The 16,778-nt window shown below is 37.7% G+C and overlaps 3 protein-coding genes across 6 annotated transcripts; 1 reads left to right on the plus strand and 2 right to left on the minus strand.

The window, feature by feature from the left end:
• The first annotated feature begins 422 nt into the window (after positions 1-422).
• On the plus strand, positions 423-4,850 carry LOC104214609 (eukaryotic peptide chain release factor subunit 1-3-like). 4 transcript variants are annotated; one of them, XM_009764307.2, is made up of 2 exons: positions 423-514; positions 3,220-4,850. In XM_009764307.2, exon 2 carries the CDS (start codon positions 3,261-3,263, stop codon positions 4,572-4,574), a length of 1,314 nt encoding a protein of 437 aa, XP_009762609.1. In that variant the 5' UTR covers positions 423-514; positions 3,220-3,260; the 3' UTR covers positions 4,575-4,850. The 4 variants fall into 4 exon arrangements, with proteins under 4 accessions (XP_009762609.1, XP_009762615.1, XP_070030418.1 ...); XM_009764313.2 differs by having other exon boundaries at positions 449-514; positions 3,215-4,850; XM_070174317.1 differs by lacking the exon at positions 423-514 and adding an exon at positions 950-2,509 and having other exon boundaries at positions 3,215-4,850.
• Positions 4,851-9,186: 4,336 nt separating this feature from the next.
• Positions 9,187-10,546, minus strand: LOC104214601 (transcription repressor OFP13-like). The gene has a single exon (XM_009764297.2). It carries the CDS (start codon positions 10,333-10,335, stop codon positions 9,586-9,588), a length of 750 nt encoding a protein of 249 aa, XP_009762599.1. The 5' UTR covers positions 10,336-10,546; the 3' UTR covers positions 9,187-9,585.
• Positions 10,547-16,004: 5,458 nt separating this feature from the next.
• Positions 16,005-16,300, minus strand: LOC104214593 (small ribosomal subunit protein uS14z/uS14y/uS14x-like). The gene has a single exon (XM_009764289.2). It carries the CDS (start codon positions 16,231-16,233, stop codon positions 16,063-16,065), a length of 171 nt encoding a protein of 56 aa, XP_009762591.1. The 5' UTR covers positions 16,234-16,300; the 3' UTR covers positions 16,005-16,062.
• Between the last annotated feature and the right edge of the window lie 478 nt (positions 16,301-16,778).

Raw genomic sequence — 16,778 nt, forward strand, 5'->3', positions numbered from 1 at the left:
ATTAAGAGTTTGAGACTTTTCTTCAGTTCTGTAACTATTAGCACACCCTTAATCTAGATTTGTTTAGTAAGCTTTTTGATAATTTTTGAAGTTTGAACACCTTTTTGATCATAGACCCCTTATTTAACTGAGAAAAAACTAGAAATTTTAAAACAATCTTAAATCAAATACCTTCACTTTTCGTAGCACCTATTTTGCGAATAAATCTCTCTTTGTTTGATGATTTCTATTTCTTTAGAACTTTTATTTATTTATACTTGGATGATAAGTCATCATAATCATTAAGTTTTCAAAGAGTTGTCCCGCCAAATTTTATGGCTAGTAATTAACATACAATGGTGCCCGTCTTGCTCGAATAGTGGGTCCGCCTTTGCTTAGATACTTTTTTTTTTGAAAGTATCAACTTTAGTCATATTACTATATTATTTCTTACATAGAAAAAACAATTAATATAGGGATTTTAACATTTTCACAGCGAGCTTGCTCAAGCTGCACCGAACGCTGCTTCAAAAAGGTACTGTCCCTTCTTATCTCTCAAATAATTAACCTCACCTTTTCATTGTTTAGCTCGTAGTTCTGATGTTAGTTTTGTTTGATTGAAGTTATTAATGGTTAAAAATCCCCCAGAATTGGAATTCTTGAATTTCATTTTATGGATTAGCTTTGTTATTTTTATATGGGTTTTCTTGGATTAAGGGTATTATTGGTTGAGATCAATCTAAAGGGTAAACCATAGCTGGGATTTGCTTGAATTCTTGATTTTATTTGATATGTGTATCTGCAGAGGCCGGATCCAGGATTTGAACTTTATGGGTTGGGAATGCCACTGAGCCCATTGACTATTTGAGTTAATGTGTTCGAAATTAATATTTTTACATATTTACTAAGGTAGATTTTATTAACACGTATACGGGTATTGAACCTAAGGTACTAGGTTCAGCTGAACCTATAGCTTATATTGTACATCCTCCCTTGGTTATCTGCATAGATTGTTAGGTTCTTGCATCTGTATTGTTAGCACTACTACAAAATATTAGAAATTATGAAATAAGTACCAGCTGCTCACCGCAGCAGAGTGCTTTGCCCATGCTGCTATCCGCTACTGAAGGGATTCGTGCTTGAATGTCGACTATGCTTTTTCTTGCTAATAAAGAAGTCAATGGGTAAATAATGAAAAAAAGGTTTAAGATTTATTATGAAACCTGATAGGCTAATTGCTTTATGCTAGAAGTATCAGCTAATAGGTCTATACATTCTTCGGAGGCGAATTCAGGATTTGAACTTGATGGATGTTTGAGTCTGGGATCATACCACAACTCATTTGATTTACTGGGTTCGAGATCAATTATTTGTACTTATGTAGTGAATCTTTTAACACATAAACATGGCCAGAGCCAGAGCTACTGGGTTCAATTGAAGCCATAAGTTGAACAGGCGGCATCCTTAGGGCTAGTTATAGTAAAGTGTGATTAGTCCCATACTCACATAAGTGTCATGTTATATATTGTGCAACTATTTTACTGCTCTTGAGATATTAGAGTTGTTTTAGTGGTGTCTGATAAGAGATTTATAGAAGTGCTCTGTAGTGTGTAGTTTCGAGATTACCAGAGTCACTTTTAGCTGAGGTATGTGGGTTTGATCTTCTTCATAGCCAGCCTAGGTTAGTTTTCTAGGCTATTAGTTACGGCTAGTGTATTTTTCCTGGTTAGAGACAATTTATATAGTACTGGAAGGAAATGGACTTGAATAGAGCAGAACTAGGAAGATGATTTATATAGTGGAACTTGACGAGTTTAGGATTGAGGCATGGTTGGTTTAGTTAGTTACAACTAGGAAACCCTCTTTACAAAAAGACGACTTGTAATGTTCTCAATCGTGCAAGTTTAAGATTTCACGTGTCCAATGATCATGGTCTGAACAATGTAAGTAGCTTTTAAGTTTCTTAGTTTATTAAAGAAAAGAGAGTTCAATGTATCGTGTTTCATGGTGAAGCTAAACATGTTACTGAACTTTCTGCTGTTGAGGCTGAAGTTCTTTCTTGATGAGGTTTGACACAGTTTTTCATTGTGTCAGTAACATTTATTAGTGATGGTGTTTGTTGTGTCAGAGAATTTTTATGGACTCGAGTATGATTATCAAGAGCAGATACTTGCTGGTTTTGTAATGGAACTCTGTTTTTGCTATGTACTTGTCCAGCACATTCTTTGTTCTAATTCATGAATAAAATTATCTTTATTCATAAAAAAATAGAGCAGACGTTTGTAATGGGAGTATGTCCAACTTCTAGCAAGTCTTTTCTGAAATTTTGAAGGGTACACAAAAAAAATCCATACCTATGGGGTACCCTTTTGACAAGGGCGCATCAAGGGAAGCGAAGAGGGGAGGCAACTTCAGAAGATATCGACTTGTTTGGAAATTTATCATGAAGACAATGATAGAGGGTAGTCACATTGTGACATGGACTTGGTTTCTCTTGTTATCATTTGATGTTTGGTAGTTATTGGAGTAGGTTGGTTGTTCTTTCTTTTCTAAGTAAATTTGTTTGTGAATTGAGTAAAATGGTGGATATAGGTACTATGAAAAGCGAAATGTGCCCATTTGTGTTTGATGAAACACGTTGAAGACGTCAATAAATTTAAGGGTCTTGTTTCTAACAACTTAAGCTTTTAGATGAGGTGACACACATAGTTCTGCTCAACATAGAAGCAAAGCTAGCAGAGACTCTGAGTTCAACTCTCATTGCCCCATTACAAACAACAAATACATCTTAGCGCTTACTCCAAGAAAAAGAACTGCATCCTAGTATAAGGGGGCATGTTGAGGACGTAAATTAAATAAATGAAAGGATCCCCTTTCCGTCAACTTAGCTTTTAAATAAGGTGGTACACAGAGTGAAACTACAATATTCCTTTGTATTCTTCTTTAAAGGGCACATTCATGTTGAGTACGTAAACCAATAAGAAATGGAATTGTTTGTTCAATTTGGACCTATTAGATAGTTGATTAAAGGATGCTAAAACTCTCTCAGTTTTAAGTACTTCTGATCCTTTTAAGTGTGATGTGAACTATGCGCTCCTTAAATAAATCCTGGATATCCTTCTCCAAAATAATTACTTTGGAATGGACCTGCAGTTTATTTTATTTCTCATGTTTCTTTGTTCTCTTATGTACTTGATCTATGTGGACTCTGATTTATCTTTCTGTTTGCCTCTAGTGCAGATTGATTTGTAGCTGAGGTAGGTGCTTGGTGTCAATTGGCAATGGCAGATGGCCAAGAAAATGATAAGAATATTGAAATATGGAAAATGAAAAAGTTAATCAAAGCCCTACAATCTGCGAGAGGAAATGGCACGAGCATGATCTCTCTTATCATACCCCCTGGTGATCAGATATCTCGTATTACCAAGATGCTTGCAGAAGAATACGGTACTGCCTCAAATATTAAGAGCAGAGTAAACCGTCAGTCTGTGCTTGGTGCAATAACATCTGCTCAACAGAGGCTTAAACTGTATAACAAAGTTCCTCCTAATGGATTGCTGCTTTATACTGGAACTATAGTGACAGATGATGGGAAGGAAAAGAAGGTCACCTTTGATCTTACGCCTTTTAAACCCATAAATGCATCTCTCTACTTATGTGACAATAAGTTTCATACCGAACCTCTGGGTGAATTGTTGGAATCTGATGAGAAGTTTGGTTTCATTGTTATGGATGGTAATGGCACCCTTTTTGGGACCTTAAGTGGTAACACACGAGAAGTTCTTCATAAGTTCACTGTTGACCTTCCAAAGAAGCACGGAAGAGGAGGTCAATCAGCTCTTCGATTTGCTCGTCTTCGGATGGAGAAACGTCATAATTATGTGAGGAAGACAGCAGAGCTTGCTACTCAATTCTTCATTAATCCAGCCACTAGCCAGCCAAATGTATCTGGACTAATACTTGCTGGATCGGCTGATTTCAAGACCGAGCTAAGCCAGTCTGATATGTTTGATCCGCGCCTACAAGCAAAGATACTTAACGTGGTCGATGTGTCCTATGGTGGGGAAAATGGCTTCAATCAGGCCATCGAGCTGTCTGCTGAGATTCTAGCTAATGTGAAGTTTATACAAGAAAAGCGCTTGATAGGGAAATTCTTTGAGGAAATCAGTCAAGATACTGGAAAGTATGTGTTCGGTGTGGATGACACAATAAAAGGTTTGGAGATGGGAGCTGTTGAAACTCTTATTGTGTGGGAAAATCTTGATATAAACCGGTATGTACTGAAAAATAGTGTGACTAATGAGATTGTCATTAAGCACCTAAACAAGGACGGAGAGGCCGATCAAAGCAACTTCAAGGATCCTGCCACATCAGCTGAATTGGAGGTTCAGGACAAAATGCCGCTGCTCGAGTGGTTTGCAAATGAATACAAAACCTTTGGTTGTTCGCTTGAGTTTGTTACTAACAGATCTCAAGAGGGGTCACAGTTTTGCAGAGGATTTGGTGGCATTGGGGGAATACTTCGCTACCAGCTTGACATGCGTTCCTTTGATGAGCCATCTGATGAAGGAGAATACCTTGAGGATTCTGATTAAGCCAATTATTTATGTCTACTAAGTCCGGATAATGAATGAAAGATCTACAATTGGTGGAAGTTTTTCGGCCAGCATTGCAATGAGGTTCCCGCTGTCATTCTTAATATAAATTAATGAGTATTTGCTGTTGTAAACTTTTGCTTTTTTCTCTTTAAATGTGGAACAGATTTCTTTCGAACAAATGTGAATTGAAGGGGAGGGGACTTCTTGATTGTTTTATCAGCCTGTTTGCCATATTAATTGTTTTGAGTTTATAGCTGGGAGAATTTTGATTTATGCTGAATGGGATTCAATGTCTTGTTTGTTATAGATAATTGAGTTTCTACAGTTAGTAAGAACGGAGTTATCACCTGAGGGGTGCATCTCTGACTGACCTTGATCTTTGATTTGTGGATCTAATCACAAAGAAAATTGAGTCACCATGTTTTAGAGTTTAGAATATGATTAAGACGAGATATATGCAATCTTCTCTTTATGGGATGTTCAGATTTAGCATGAGTAAGTAGAATATGCATTGAAGCTTTAGTGTACTTGAGCCTCTATTTTGATGATTTATAAGAGAATGGCATGGGTCTCATTAGATAGTCCTGCTGAAACAATGTAAAATTCTGGACAGCTTTAAAGTTTGGCTTTGCTCATAGGAAAATCTAAAGATAGATGAAAAGAGAGGGCAAATATGGTGACATATTGCCAGACTCTTTGGAAAAAAAACAGGAATTACATCCGAGAAATGTTGTGTTTAGTCGCTGCAACTTGTTTGTTCATATTGTGTAATTGCAGGTTGAGAAGTTATCGCATGACTGTTTAGGTGACATCCCCCCCCCCCCCCCCCTCTCCCTCTCCTTTTTCTTTTTCAATTTTAAAATGGTGGTGGCCTGTGTTCAGGCCAGCTTGCATGTACCTCGACTATTGTGCTGGGAACTTGCGATCTTCCTATCAGTGCATGTACAGATGTACTAAGTAACTCTGCCGACCAAGGGCTAATGGGAAAAATCACCTATCCTTTTCAGTCTCTAGTGGGCATCCTGCACTTCTCATGTTTGGTGTCAATTTCTTACTGCCCAAAATCTTGTCGTTAGAAGTTAGCTGTGGTTACAAAGGGAGAAATGAATGGTGTCCTCATTTGTCAATTTCTTACTGCCCAAATCTTGTTGTTAGAAGTTAGTTGTTGTTAGAAAGGGAGAAATTAATGGTGTCCCCATTAAGTTTCAAGCATGCATTTGTCAAATTGAGGAGCTTGTCTCTGGACCAATTGATATAGGGAAAAAAAAAACAATGTCAACATCGTTTTTCTCTCATTGCAACAATGAAGTAGAATTTCTAAAGTAATTGAAGCAGTTGTTGACAGTAATTGTGATTTAGTGGTAATCCCTCTATTTTTTTAGGTTCTAGAAATACAAGAAACAGATGGAACAGAAGCAGAACATGCAAGGATGAGAGGTTTACTGCATCTGTTTATAAATAGTCCATTGTTGTCAACTCAAAATTTTGATTTGGGTTATGACTTGACCACAATAGCTAATAATTGTACTGGCAAGAGGATGCTTCCTTGTTTTGCCCTAGTCAGCCTATTCAAGATGTTACTTTGTAATCCAAGTTGGCATCAATCTCACACGTTAATTACCATACAACGTACGCAAAGTTTTGCAGAAACGGCGTTGGCCCATAGTATATACACACATATAGAAGGAAACTTTTGTATATGAAGCAGTATCGGATGATACCTCTTACTAAAGGGTGTCGCCACCACTGACTATGACGTTGGTTGAAAGGTTGAGAGGGCACCTAAAACCTTCTTCTCTGGGTCACGGAGTTAGGTATGTAGGTGATAACTGTTCATGTTACTCTGTTCGACTCTCGAATTATGACATTTTTTAGCATTTTTTGAATTTCTCTGTCTTCAATGGTGATAACTGTTCATGTTACTCTGTTCAACTCTCGAACTATGACATTTTTAGCATTTTTTGAATTTCTCTGTCTTCAATTCTGCCTCCGCCTCTGTTCAGTTGTACAATGTATGTTTCCAGTTCTCGGAGTATTTCAAACATTGTGTCGAAACAGTCCCCACTCACAACTCAAAATTTGTACAAACATTTCTTCTACCGAACTTAATTATGAACGCAATATTGGAAGACTATTATTGGAGCAGTCATTTCGTGTCTGTTGTATGGCACCTCATTCTGGTGTTGCCCAACTTCCAAGCATGTGAGGATGAGTACAATTATCCAGCAGCAGTAGGGCTAACTTTGTGATGTTCCAAAAGACAAAATTAAGACTCGTTTTCGACTAATACAAATTCGCATCCTGTAGCGCCTATCAGGGGCGAAGCTACATTTATCAAAGGGTGGTCAATTGACCACCCTACGTCGAAAAATTACACTACATATATAGGTAAAGTATTAGGTTTTAGCGGTATATAACATATACTAAACACCCTTTTATCGAAGAATTTTTTCACTTCTTTCAAGTTTGAATACTCTTGAGAAAATTTCTGGCACTGGCGCTTACAAGGGAGAAGTGCTCTCTGCCCGAAGTTTTTTCATTCTCAAGCTCGAACTTGAAATTTTTTGGATAAGAATAGAGGAATCTCATCCATCCCACCACATCTCTTGGTGATGATGCGTGAGTTAATGTCTTGTTGCCCTATACGCCTTGAGCATTTTTGCCCTTTAGGATCATGTTCCTTTTAATTTTCTTCTCAAGTATTTTACTAAAATTTACCTAATATGCTTTTTACTCTGTAATTTAACATTTAGTAACTTAATATACTATTATGCACCAATGCCATTATGCATAAATCTCAAATAGTTTTTGTTGAGTTTGTTGCTTTTGAATTTTCACAATTTTCATACAAATTTTTACTCCATGGTCTTCTATACAAATTTCAGCTCATAGATCTCATGTAAAATTCATGCATATATAAGATAAATGGTCCAAACGATGGTGGGTAGAGTTTAGGCAGACACTGTTTGAGATGGTCCTATAATTTTGTCATTCCAGGCTGTTACTCTTTTCTATATGTCTTCATCAACCCTTAAAAAGAAAACTATTTTAAACTGATTTTTTTTACAAACACAAGTACTCTCTTTCACACCACATGATCATGTCCATGAAACTTGTAACTGCTACCACATGAACATGTGATGACTACTTCTAAATTCTAATTGGTGTTTTTTAAAGTCACATAGAGATTTTGGCACGAAGTCCTGCAATTAAATGAAACACGTGATGCTTCTCCTATCCACGGTAAGCAGCCTGATTCAGCTTACACACATCTCGATTATTTAATTGGCTATTTGTTATCTTCTGCAAACACAATATCTATCTCATAAGGCTTAGGCAGATAAGAATAAATCACCTTATATTTTTGTCTGTGTTAGAATTTAAATCATGATCTTTCATAATTTTCATTCACCATTAGGTCAAATCCTCGGTGCCGAACACATTATTCTTGGCCACCTTACTAGTTCAGCTCCATTCTGGGTCTTAGCATCATCATCTTATTAGTTTGTTGGTTGCACCCCCTGTATTATAAAATCAAATATTTACACTCCCTATACCATGAAAACTCTATACTTACACCTCCTATGATGTAATATTCGAAATTAAGTTTATTAAAATATAATTATAAAAATATAAATTAAAATTATAAATCCAAAGTTTTACGTGTTTATTTTTATGAAAATTTAAAAAGAATATAAATTCTAAAAATATTTATTCACACCTTTGATTAATTAAAAAAGAGAATAAATATTTTTTGAAACATGTACCTTTCGAAACTCAATAAGAAATGAACAAATTACTTAATAAGATGACAAAAAAAAAAATATTATGCAAAATATTGAGTAACTTGTGTTCATTAGTAAAGATTTTCAAAAGATACATTTTAAACAAAATAATTATTTTCTTTTTTAACCAAAAGCGTGAATAAAGATTTTCAACCATTTTTGTTTTGTTAAATATATAAGAACTTTTTATTTGTGGATTTAAACTATTATTTAACAATTACGTGTATTTTAATATAGTTAGTTAGGGATATACCTCATAAAGGGTGTACGTGTAGAATTTTCATATATAGTATAAGGAGTATAAGTATTTGATTTTAAAATATAAGGGGTGTATCCGAAACTGAGTCATATTACATGAGAATTTATGTAATTAACTCTAATGTAAAGTAGGGCGAGTTTTTTTATGTCAAAAGAAAGAAAGAAACCTTACGAATTATGAAATTACGTATGCGATATAGTAGCTAATAAAGCTCAAATTATTCAAACAGATTGATTCTTTTTATTATTATTATTATTATTATTATTATGTCACTGGCCATGTAAATATGCAATTATGACCCTTTTTGAGGAGTGCATAACTTTTTTCCGTTTCTATTGAAAAGGGTAAGAGCGATTGTCTTATTCTCAAACAAGAAGGTGACCTCAAAACTCTTACGTTCACTAACAACGTCAATCACTTTTTAATGCCAAAAAAACAGGAAGAAAAAAAAACACCTATTGTGACTGCATTTATTCCAAAGTTATGACTTTTCAAGTATGCTCTTGAATATTTTTGTTTCCTTTTATTCATTTTCACGAAGAAGGATGGCGTTAAAAAAGAGAAAAACTGATAACCCTTGCATCTGTAACATATATAATAATAATACTATTTTTTTTTTCCTTTAGACCTAAGTCATGGTATACACAAAATGAGATTACACTGCCACACCGAGTAATGTGGTGGAATGATTTTGATCTCTCCTTTTTTTTTTTTACAATGTCTCGAATTTCAATCTCGAGAATGAAAATCTTTTCCGTAGAGAATAAACTTATTCTGCGTGAATCTGAATTAATTGGACCAACAGATTACGGATATTGAGTAGAAAAGGTCACTCGATACACTAAGTTTTCGTTATACGCGGGATCTGGGAAAAGACCGGACCACAAGAATCTATTGAACACATTCTTACCCTACATTCTGCAAGAAATTGTTTCCACGACTTAAAGCCAAAAACAAATGGAGCCTAGGGGACTTCTCCATTTCCTTGCTCCTCAATCTCCTTATGACCTAAAGAAGACAAAGGAGAAGAAGGACAAGAGAAAGAAGAAGAAGCAACAGAAGAATAAGAAGTAATAGAATTATCAGAATTACTAGGAGGATCAGTAGGAGCAGCAAGTTCAATAAGCAAATCCACAAAAGCACTTAAAATAAATCCATGATTTATTTTCCCATTCATCTTCAAATACCATGCTAATAACTCTTGTAAATCTTTCCAATCTTTAATCCCTTGACTTTCCACCATTTCCTTCATTGACTTCTTGAAATCCAAATATGGATCCTCTGATTCCATAGCCAAAATTATACTCTCTTTAAATGGTAAATCATCTTCTTTATTTTCTTCTTCATCTTCTTGTTCTTGATTTTTACATGGTTTTGATTCTTGAAATATTGAACTTGTATTACCTGGCTCAAAAAATAGCCTTTCTGATCTAACCCCTTTTATGATCATTTCCAATGGTTGATCTCCTCTTAAGTATTCTTCATTAGATTCTGTGGAAATGCTAGCTGATTCTGATGAGGAATTTGTGAACCAAGATTCTGAGGTTTCAATACCATCTAAAGGGTCAAAAAAGACTGAATTAATAGTCTTGAAAATGTTGTCATCTGCTCTAAAAGATAAAGTCTTGGAATGTGCACAAGATGGCCATTGCCAATTAGTTGCCCCTATTTCTCTTTTCTTGAAAATAGAAGAAATCTTCATTTTCTTGGACATAGTTGCTAAAAATTCCCTTTTTGAAATATTCTCACTTTTTTTGTTGAGTAAACTTTAATGGAGTTTTTGGATATGAAAAGTAGTGAGTTTATAAGAAGGGATAGAAGGGGGAAAGAGGAGATATAATTAAGGGAAGAGAGAGGAAGGTGGAAAGGAAATGGGAGTAGTAGGACATTTCATGTGTGTATTTAATTGTAGGCTTGAAGTATTTAATGGTATTAAATGTAAATGAAGATAGCAGTCCTTATTTATTTGTCAACTGATATTAAATAATTTTGGACTTAAATCCTTTTGTTTAATCAAGTGTGCTTAGCCACCAAATTGTAGCCTCTTTTTTAGTTTAATGTCTTAATCTCGTATTCATGTATACAACTCATTAGTATATATATTGTGTTGGCTACATGATTCAATAGAAGATTTGTGATAAGATGTGTTCTTGATACAATCTTTTGCAATAATACCAAAGGGAGTTTCCTATCTTCTTGCCATGGAAAATGGCCCTTTGCTTCTAATTATTTTTAGTAGCCCGAACCCACACGTACAAGATAACTCTACGAACCATAATTATAGAAGAGAAGAAATTACGTAATTTTTTTTATGTCGTCTCAACTAGGATTCGAACAATGATCTTTCATGATTTTCTCCAATTACCACTTAACCATATTCTTAGTTGCTCTTTGCTTCTCTGTAATTTCCCTCTATACCATGACTTTCTTTCTTTTTTCTCGTTAACATAGATATTCTCTCTACATCGCACTTCACGTAGTTTACAAATCCTTTCTTGATCAAAATATATTAGTTTACCCTTAAAATTGGATAACAATTAAACTTATAACATGATTTTAAGAACACGTGATTTCACCTAATACCAACCGATAAATAAGAAGATTAGTGATAGAAATTAACAATAAAGTAAAGCAAACTAGTGTTGAGACGAAATTCGACTCTCGAGTTAGAATGCCCTCGAGCTGATTGATACCAAAACAAGTAAAAAAATAAGGCAAACTAATGAACAAGATAATATAAGCCAAAAGAGTATTATATTGCTTTGATATGCGTGAATGTAGGTCTCTTACAAATTATTGGAACTCCTCTTTATATAGTAGAGGAATTCTAATTATGGTATAATTCTAATTACAGAAGGAAATCCCATGATTAGCTAATTAACCGTCTTAGATTTGATCCGTTCCGAGATTTCTGCCATGATCTTCGACCAGTCACGGGTATCTCGCCTTTATGTTATTATGTTATCTTCGATCTTGCTCGATGTCGGTCTCATTTGGTCTCAATCACTATCGGCCTCGATCTTGACAGGTACCTCGAATCTCGAACTCGGTACCTTGTCCTCATGCCTCGATCTGATCTATTACGGGATCGATCTTTGATCCTTCACACTGGTCTCGGTAAATTAGCAAAATCGGGTGGGCCCAATTTTAACCGTATACAGACAGTCCCTTCATTTTTTGGAGTATAATGACAAGAAACGAATTGAGCCTTTGATCCTCGACCTGTCATGACGTCATTCCCGTAACGTAAGCGGCAGATGTGACCGGAACATCCCGTCGGTGCAGTTTCCCAAGCATTTAATGCGTGTCAATTGATGGTCGGCCACCAGTGATTTCGAACTTTCGCCGTGAAGCGCATAAATAGGCCTTTTTCTCATTGATTCAAACTTTACTTTCAATTTCTTCTAATCTCCAAAGCTTTTTACATCTTTTAATTTTTTTCGTTCTGCAAAATCTTCAGGTTTTGTTGTTAACCCTCTCTCAAAATACCAAGTCTTATTTTCTTTTTCTTTCTTCAAACTCAAACCCAAAATGGCGAAAACGTCAAAAACTGTACCACAAAAAGAAACTGCCTCTTCATCAAAGTCCGTTGGTGCCGCCGCTGCGAAGGAATTCTCTCTTGCAGACTTCATTCCGACGAAGTGTGCCACTACTGCTTATTTCAATGTGGAGAACACACCTTCGACACCAGGTCGATGTGAACACATGTCGAGGTATATGTGTACGATTACCGAACGCCTCCTCGAGAAGGTGAAAAATAAGTGCAGTTGGGTAGGCAAGGACGTCGTGGTGCCTATCCCCAAAGAATCCATCACTACTTACAAGGAGGGGTATCTGACTATCTATACCTACCCCTTCACAATAAGTCCATTGGACCCTATCATCGTTGCCTTTTGCAAAAGGTACGATGTCACTCTGGGCCAAATCCACCCATCTTTTTGAAGGATCGTGCTCCTTCTCTGATTCTTTATCAGTGAGATCGAGGGGCATCCTTTTACCCTTAATCACATGCACCTCTATGGCCCTCGTCTTTATCAGGGAAGCATGATCAAACTTTGCCGTCAAGCCACCAAACTCCTGTTCTCAAGCATAGACGAGGCTCGAGACCGAGGTTGGATGGGCAGGTTTTTCCGAATAAAGACTTTGAATCTAATCCCCGCCGAAGATATGTCGTTCCCTAAAAGATGGAACAGAAACGTAAACATTGTTTGTCCTTTTGTGTATCTATTATTACCATTTAGCTATCTTATTTTCCCCTCATCTAAGTTCTTGTATTGCAGCCAAGGTCGTTATGTCAGAAGTGATCCCCAACCTGAGGCAATGGGTCGAGGGGTTGGTGTCACAAAAAACTTATTCCAAGCGCCCTTGGAATGAGTTGTCAAGGGGCCGATGGGAGGCTCAAAACCATGGCAATCTTTTTCCCTGGCAAGGTTTCCATTCAGACTTTATCATTTCTACTTGCTTATCTTTTCTATATTGTAGGTCTCGGGAAGGACGTGCCAATGAGGCCCCCCTCTGCTGAAGAAAAGGCACTCCTTTCCCAGTTTGCCCCGAAGCAGGGCAAAGAGAAGGAGAGGAAAGAGGCTCCAAGTTTCTCAAGTCTGGAGAAGAAAAAGCCAGCTAGGAGGCCCCGTAAGCCTAAGAGGGACGTTATCCCCGTAACTCTAGAGTCCATCTACCAGCTATCGAATGAGACCGAAGATAAGGATAAAGAAGAAAATTTCGGATTGGTACCTCGTGTGCGGTCTGGCATCGAGGTTCAAAGAACCACTAGACAGAGGGAGCCGAAGTTGCTTTGTCTCGGTCTGATGAGCCCAAGCCAACAAGAGTCGAAGATGCCTCAGCTCGATATGGGAAGGTCATCGAGGAAGCGGTCAAATATGGGGTAGAAACCGAGCTCAAGGCTCCTCGGAACAAAGATGATGCCTCCACAAACCCACTTGGGTCAACAGTGATCGAGGATTCCTCCTCATTCCCCCTAGTTCCAAATTCGATGATACGTGATGCTCAGGCTGTAGAGACTTGTCAGGGAGAGGGGGCCCATGGAGGGAAATATTTTTTCCGTGGCTATTTCGCTGATGTGGAAGATATCAGTGGTTTGGGTGATTTGGACATACTAAGGAAGAGCTCAAATGAGGCTTCCTCGAGCTATACACTGACTAACCAATTCCCGGCTCCCAGCATTGACCCCGATCGAAGGTGGCCTCTTATCATCTTGATCCTGGAAGATACACAAGTTTTATCTGCCCCCATAGGGGTGGCAAGTTACCTTCGATGCTTGGTCACTAAGGAGGACCAAGCCAAAATGAATGCAGTAGATGTTGCATACTTGTTCAACGAGGCCCAACATCCTCTAAATCGGGTAAGTTCAAGGACCATTGTCTTTTCATGACTTTGACTTGTGGATATCTCTAATATTTCTTCCTTTTTTGTAGGCTTCGGTGTTGCACCATGAGGCCTTTTTTTGATTCCAAGAGGAACGCAAAGTTGAGGTCTAAGGTTTCACTGAGAAGTGAAACACTTATAAGATTCTCAATGAGAAGCTTCAGATGGACCTGGTGGAGGCTCGAAACGCGCATGAAGAGATGGCCGAGCAGGTATTCCGAATTCTTCATGATAGTGAGGACGAGTCAGATATAACGACTACCAATCCCATTCTACAGGCTCGACAGAGGCTCGAACAGATCAAGGGCTTTCAAGGGCAAATAGACGAAGTGCAAGCTGAAGCTTATCGGTTCAAAGGATGTATGGACATTTAGCTGCACAAAAGGAGACCGTTCAACTAGAGATGGATTCTGCCAAGTCATAGCTTTGATATGCAAGGGACAATGCCTCGGTCTAGGCGAAGAAGGTCGAGGAGCTCGAATCTAATTTAGCCAATCTGGCTAAGGAGCTCAAGGTTGCCAGATCCGAAGTGGCCGCTTCCAATATTAAGGCGCATGCTACTATGGATCAATACAGAGTTGATAGCGAATACACCCTCGAGCAGGCCAGGGGGATGGTTGATCATTCGAAGTGACAGGATCGAAGGGAGGTTCTCGAGGGGATCCTTGCTCAAAGTGTCGACATATTTTATTGAACTCGAGATCGTCAAGGCTGAGGAAGAAAAGCCTCGAAAGTTAGCCTTTCCCGATGAGGATTCCGAGGATGAGGGCGGATCCGATGGAGATGACTCATTGGGCGAAGAAGCTGCTCCGGAAGAAGACTAGGCCTTTAGGATTAGTTGTGTTTCCTTTTAAGACTGTTTTGGCCTTTATAAAGAGTGTTTGGTCGAGCCATGTGGCCCTTGTAAGAAAAACTTTGATATAAAAATTTTCCTTTCCTTTCTGAATTTGTCATTTTTTCCCCTTGTTTTGTCTTTACTTTTTGTTTCATTGATGGCTTACGAGGTTGCATCCATAGGTTCGAGGTTTAGGCAACTTTGTATCGAAATAGAACTAGTGTCGAATGAGTACTTGCTCAAACTTGAAGTAAGGTAAACCTTAGGTTTTTATTGGGTAAGGATGATCCCTCGAACTCAAAGCAAAAGATTGCCCTTAGTATTTTGTATTAGGCTGATGTGGCCTTTGTAGAACGGTCGTTTTAATATACATAAGGCTTCCTACCCCATTTGGCTTAAAAATTTAATCACATATAAATTTGTTACGCCTTAGCATGAGAAAAATATGTATTCATATTCCATTGTTTTCGAGGGCTGGTGATATCGAAACCCTTTGTTTCGTAATGCCTTAGTATGAACCAGAGAAAATGGTTCTAGAGTTCGAATAATTCGATACTATCGAGGGTAGCCTTTTTTAAACTGATTTTATGAAAATATTCGAAGGCCTGTCTTATGACGGAATTTGGACGTCTCCGAACCGTATCAGTTTGGTTGTAGCCTTTAGCTTGGGATTTGCCTCTTGGGCTGGTTTCCCTGTTTCACTCCGAACTTGTTCGAAGTGTCAGTCCCTGAGTGGGCCGGCTGTAGCCTATAAAATCAAGGGTTGCCTTTTTAAGGTCTTACGATTTTTAGGTCTTAGTAATTCGAGCATGTAAATTTTTTGGACGGCAGTCCCCGAGTGCGGGGTTAGTTGTTCGAACTTTAGTTGTGATCAGCCGTTAAGCAAGTTTCCACAATAGATCATAAGTACGAAATTGTAAATTAAAATTTTTTAAGGCATGAAATATTTGGTAAGGAAAAATACTTCTCTTAACAGATGATTATACATGCATACATGTTTGATGTTAGGGCTCGAATAATCTACATGGGCATGATTCGTTCGACTGTTTGGCCTTTTTTTTATCCACCAACAACGGTTCAATTTCAGAAGCTAACATAAAATCAAAATTATCCCATTACATCATTTAGCTGAAGGGAGATGAAAATTAAAAAACTCTAATTCCAGATATCCACCAGCACCACACTCAGAGAGAGGTCCTCGTAGAAGCTCATATTGAAGATTTAACGGTACTTGATGAAGCCAATTTCCCTAGCATTGCTGTGGAAGCACTGTCTGCAGCACATGAGTCCATACTTCCTTATAATTGCATGAGGATTCCCACAGACACGGCAGGTACGAGACCCAGGGTCATAGTTCTTAGGGTGAGCATTCCAGATGTTAGAGTGAGCCATCTTTCTTCTTCAGAAGCTATAAGTGAGAGCGGCGGTGCTGCGTTGTATGAAAACCCTAATTTTAGGACTCACTTTGTTCACGAGAACCGTTTGGCCTTTACAAAATTTGCCTATCGAGACCCTGTTGACACGAAGTACTTTCCTTATAACATTCGAGGATGATGCCCCAAGTATTCGAGGTTGATTGTAAAGAAGCCTCAGATACTATTGAATTGCTTTAAGTTAGCACGAACAATGGTTGCCTTGTTAAAAACTTCGTCGAAAAAACCCATTTGGGACAAAAATCTGTCTAAGGGAAAAAGAGTGCAACGCGTGCTTTTAGACCTAAGGACTTTGTGTTGAAGAATCCCTCGATGCCTTCAATCGAACACCTACAATTGGTTAACATAATATGTAAATGAAATGGAGAAGATCGTACCTTAGCAGTAATATCGTTTGAGGAGTGATACATTCCAATTGTTTGGTAATTGCTCGCCATTTGCCATGCCAGGTTTGTAAGATCTTTCCCGATGATATCGAGGACCTGATATGGTCCCTCCTAGTTA

Source organism: Nicotiana sylvestris, chromosome 5 (genome assembly GCF_000393655.2).
Source record: "Nicotiana sylvestris chromosome 5, ASM39365v2, whole genome shotgun sequence".
Taxonomy (NCBI): Eukaryota; Viridiplantae; Streptophyta; class Magnoliopsida; order Solanales; family Solanaceae; genus Nicotiana; species Nicotiana sylvestris.

What these genes read in the sequence shown, in the direction of transcription:
- LOC104214601 (XM_009764297.2), bottom strand. Translation starts at nt 10,335, where the DNA reads ATGTCCAAGAAAATGAAGATTTCTTCTATTTTCAAGAAAAGAGAAATA.
- LOC104214593 (XM_009764289.2), bottom strand. Translation starts at nt 16,233, where the DNA reads ATGGCTCACTCTAACATCTGGAATGCTCACCCTAAGAACTATGACCCT.
- LOC104214609 (XM_009764307.2), top strand. Translation starts at nt 3,261, where the DNA reads ATGGCAGATGGCCAAGAAAATGATAAGAATATTGAAATATGGAAAATG.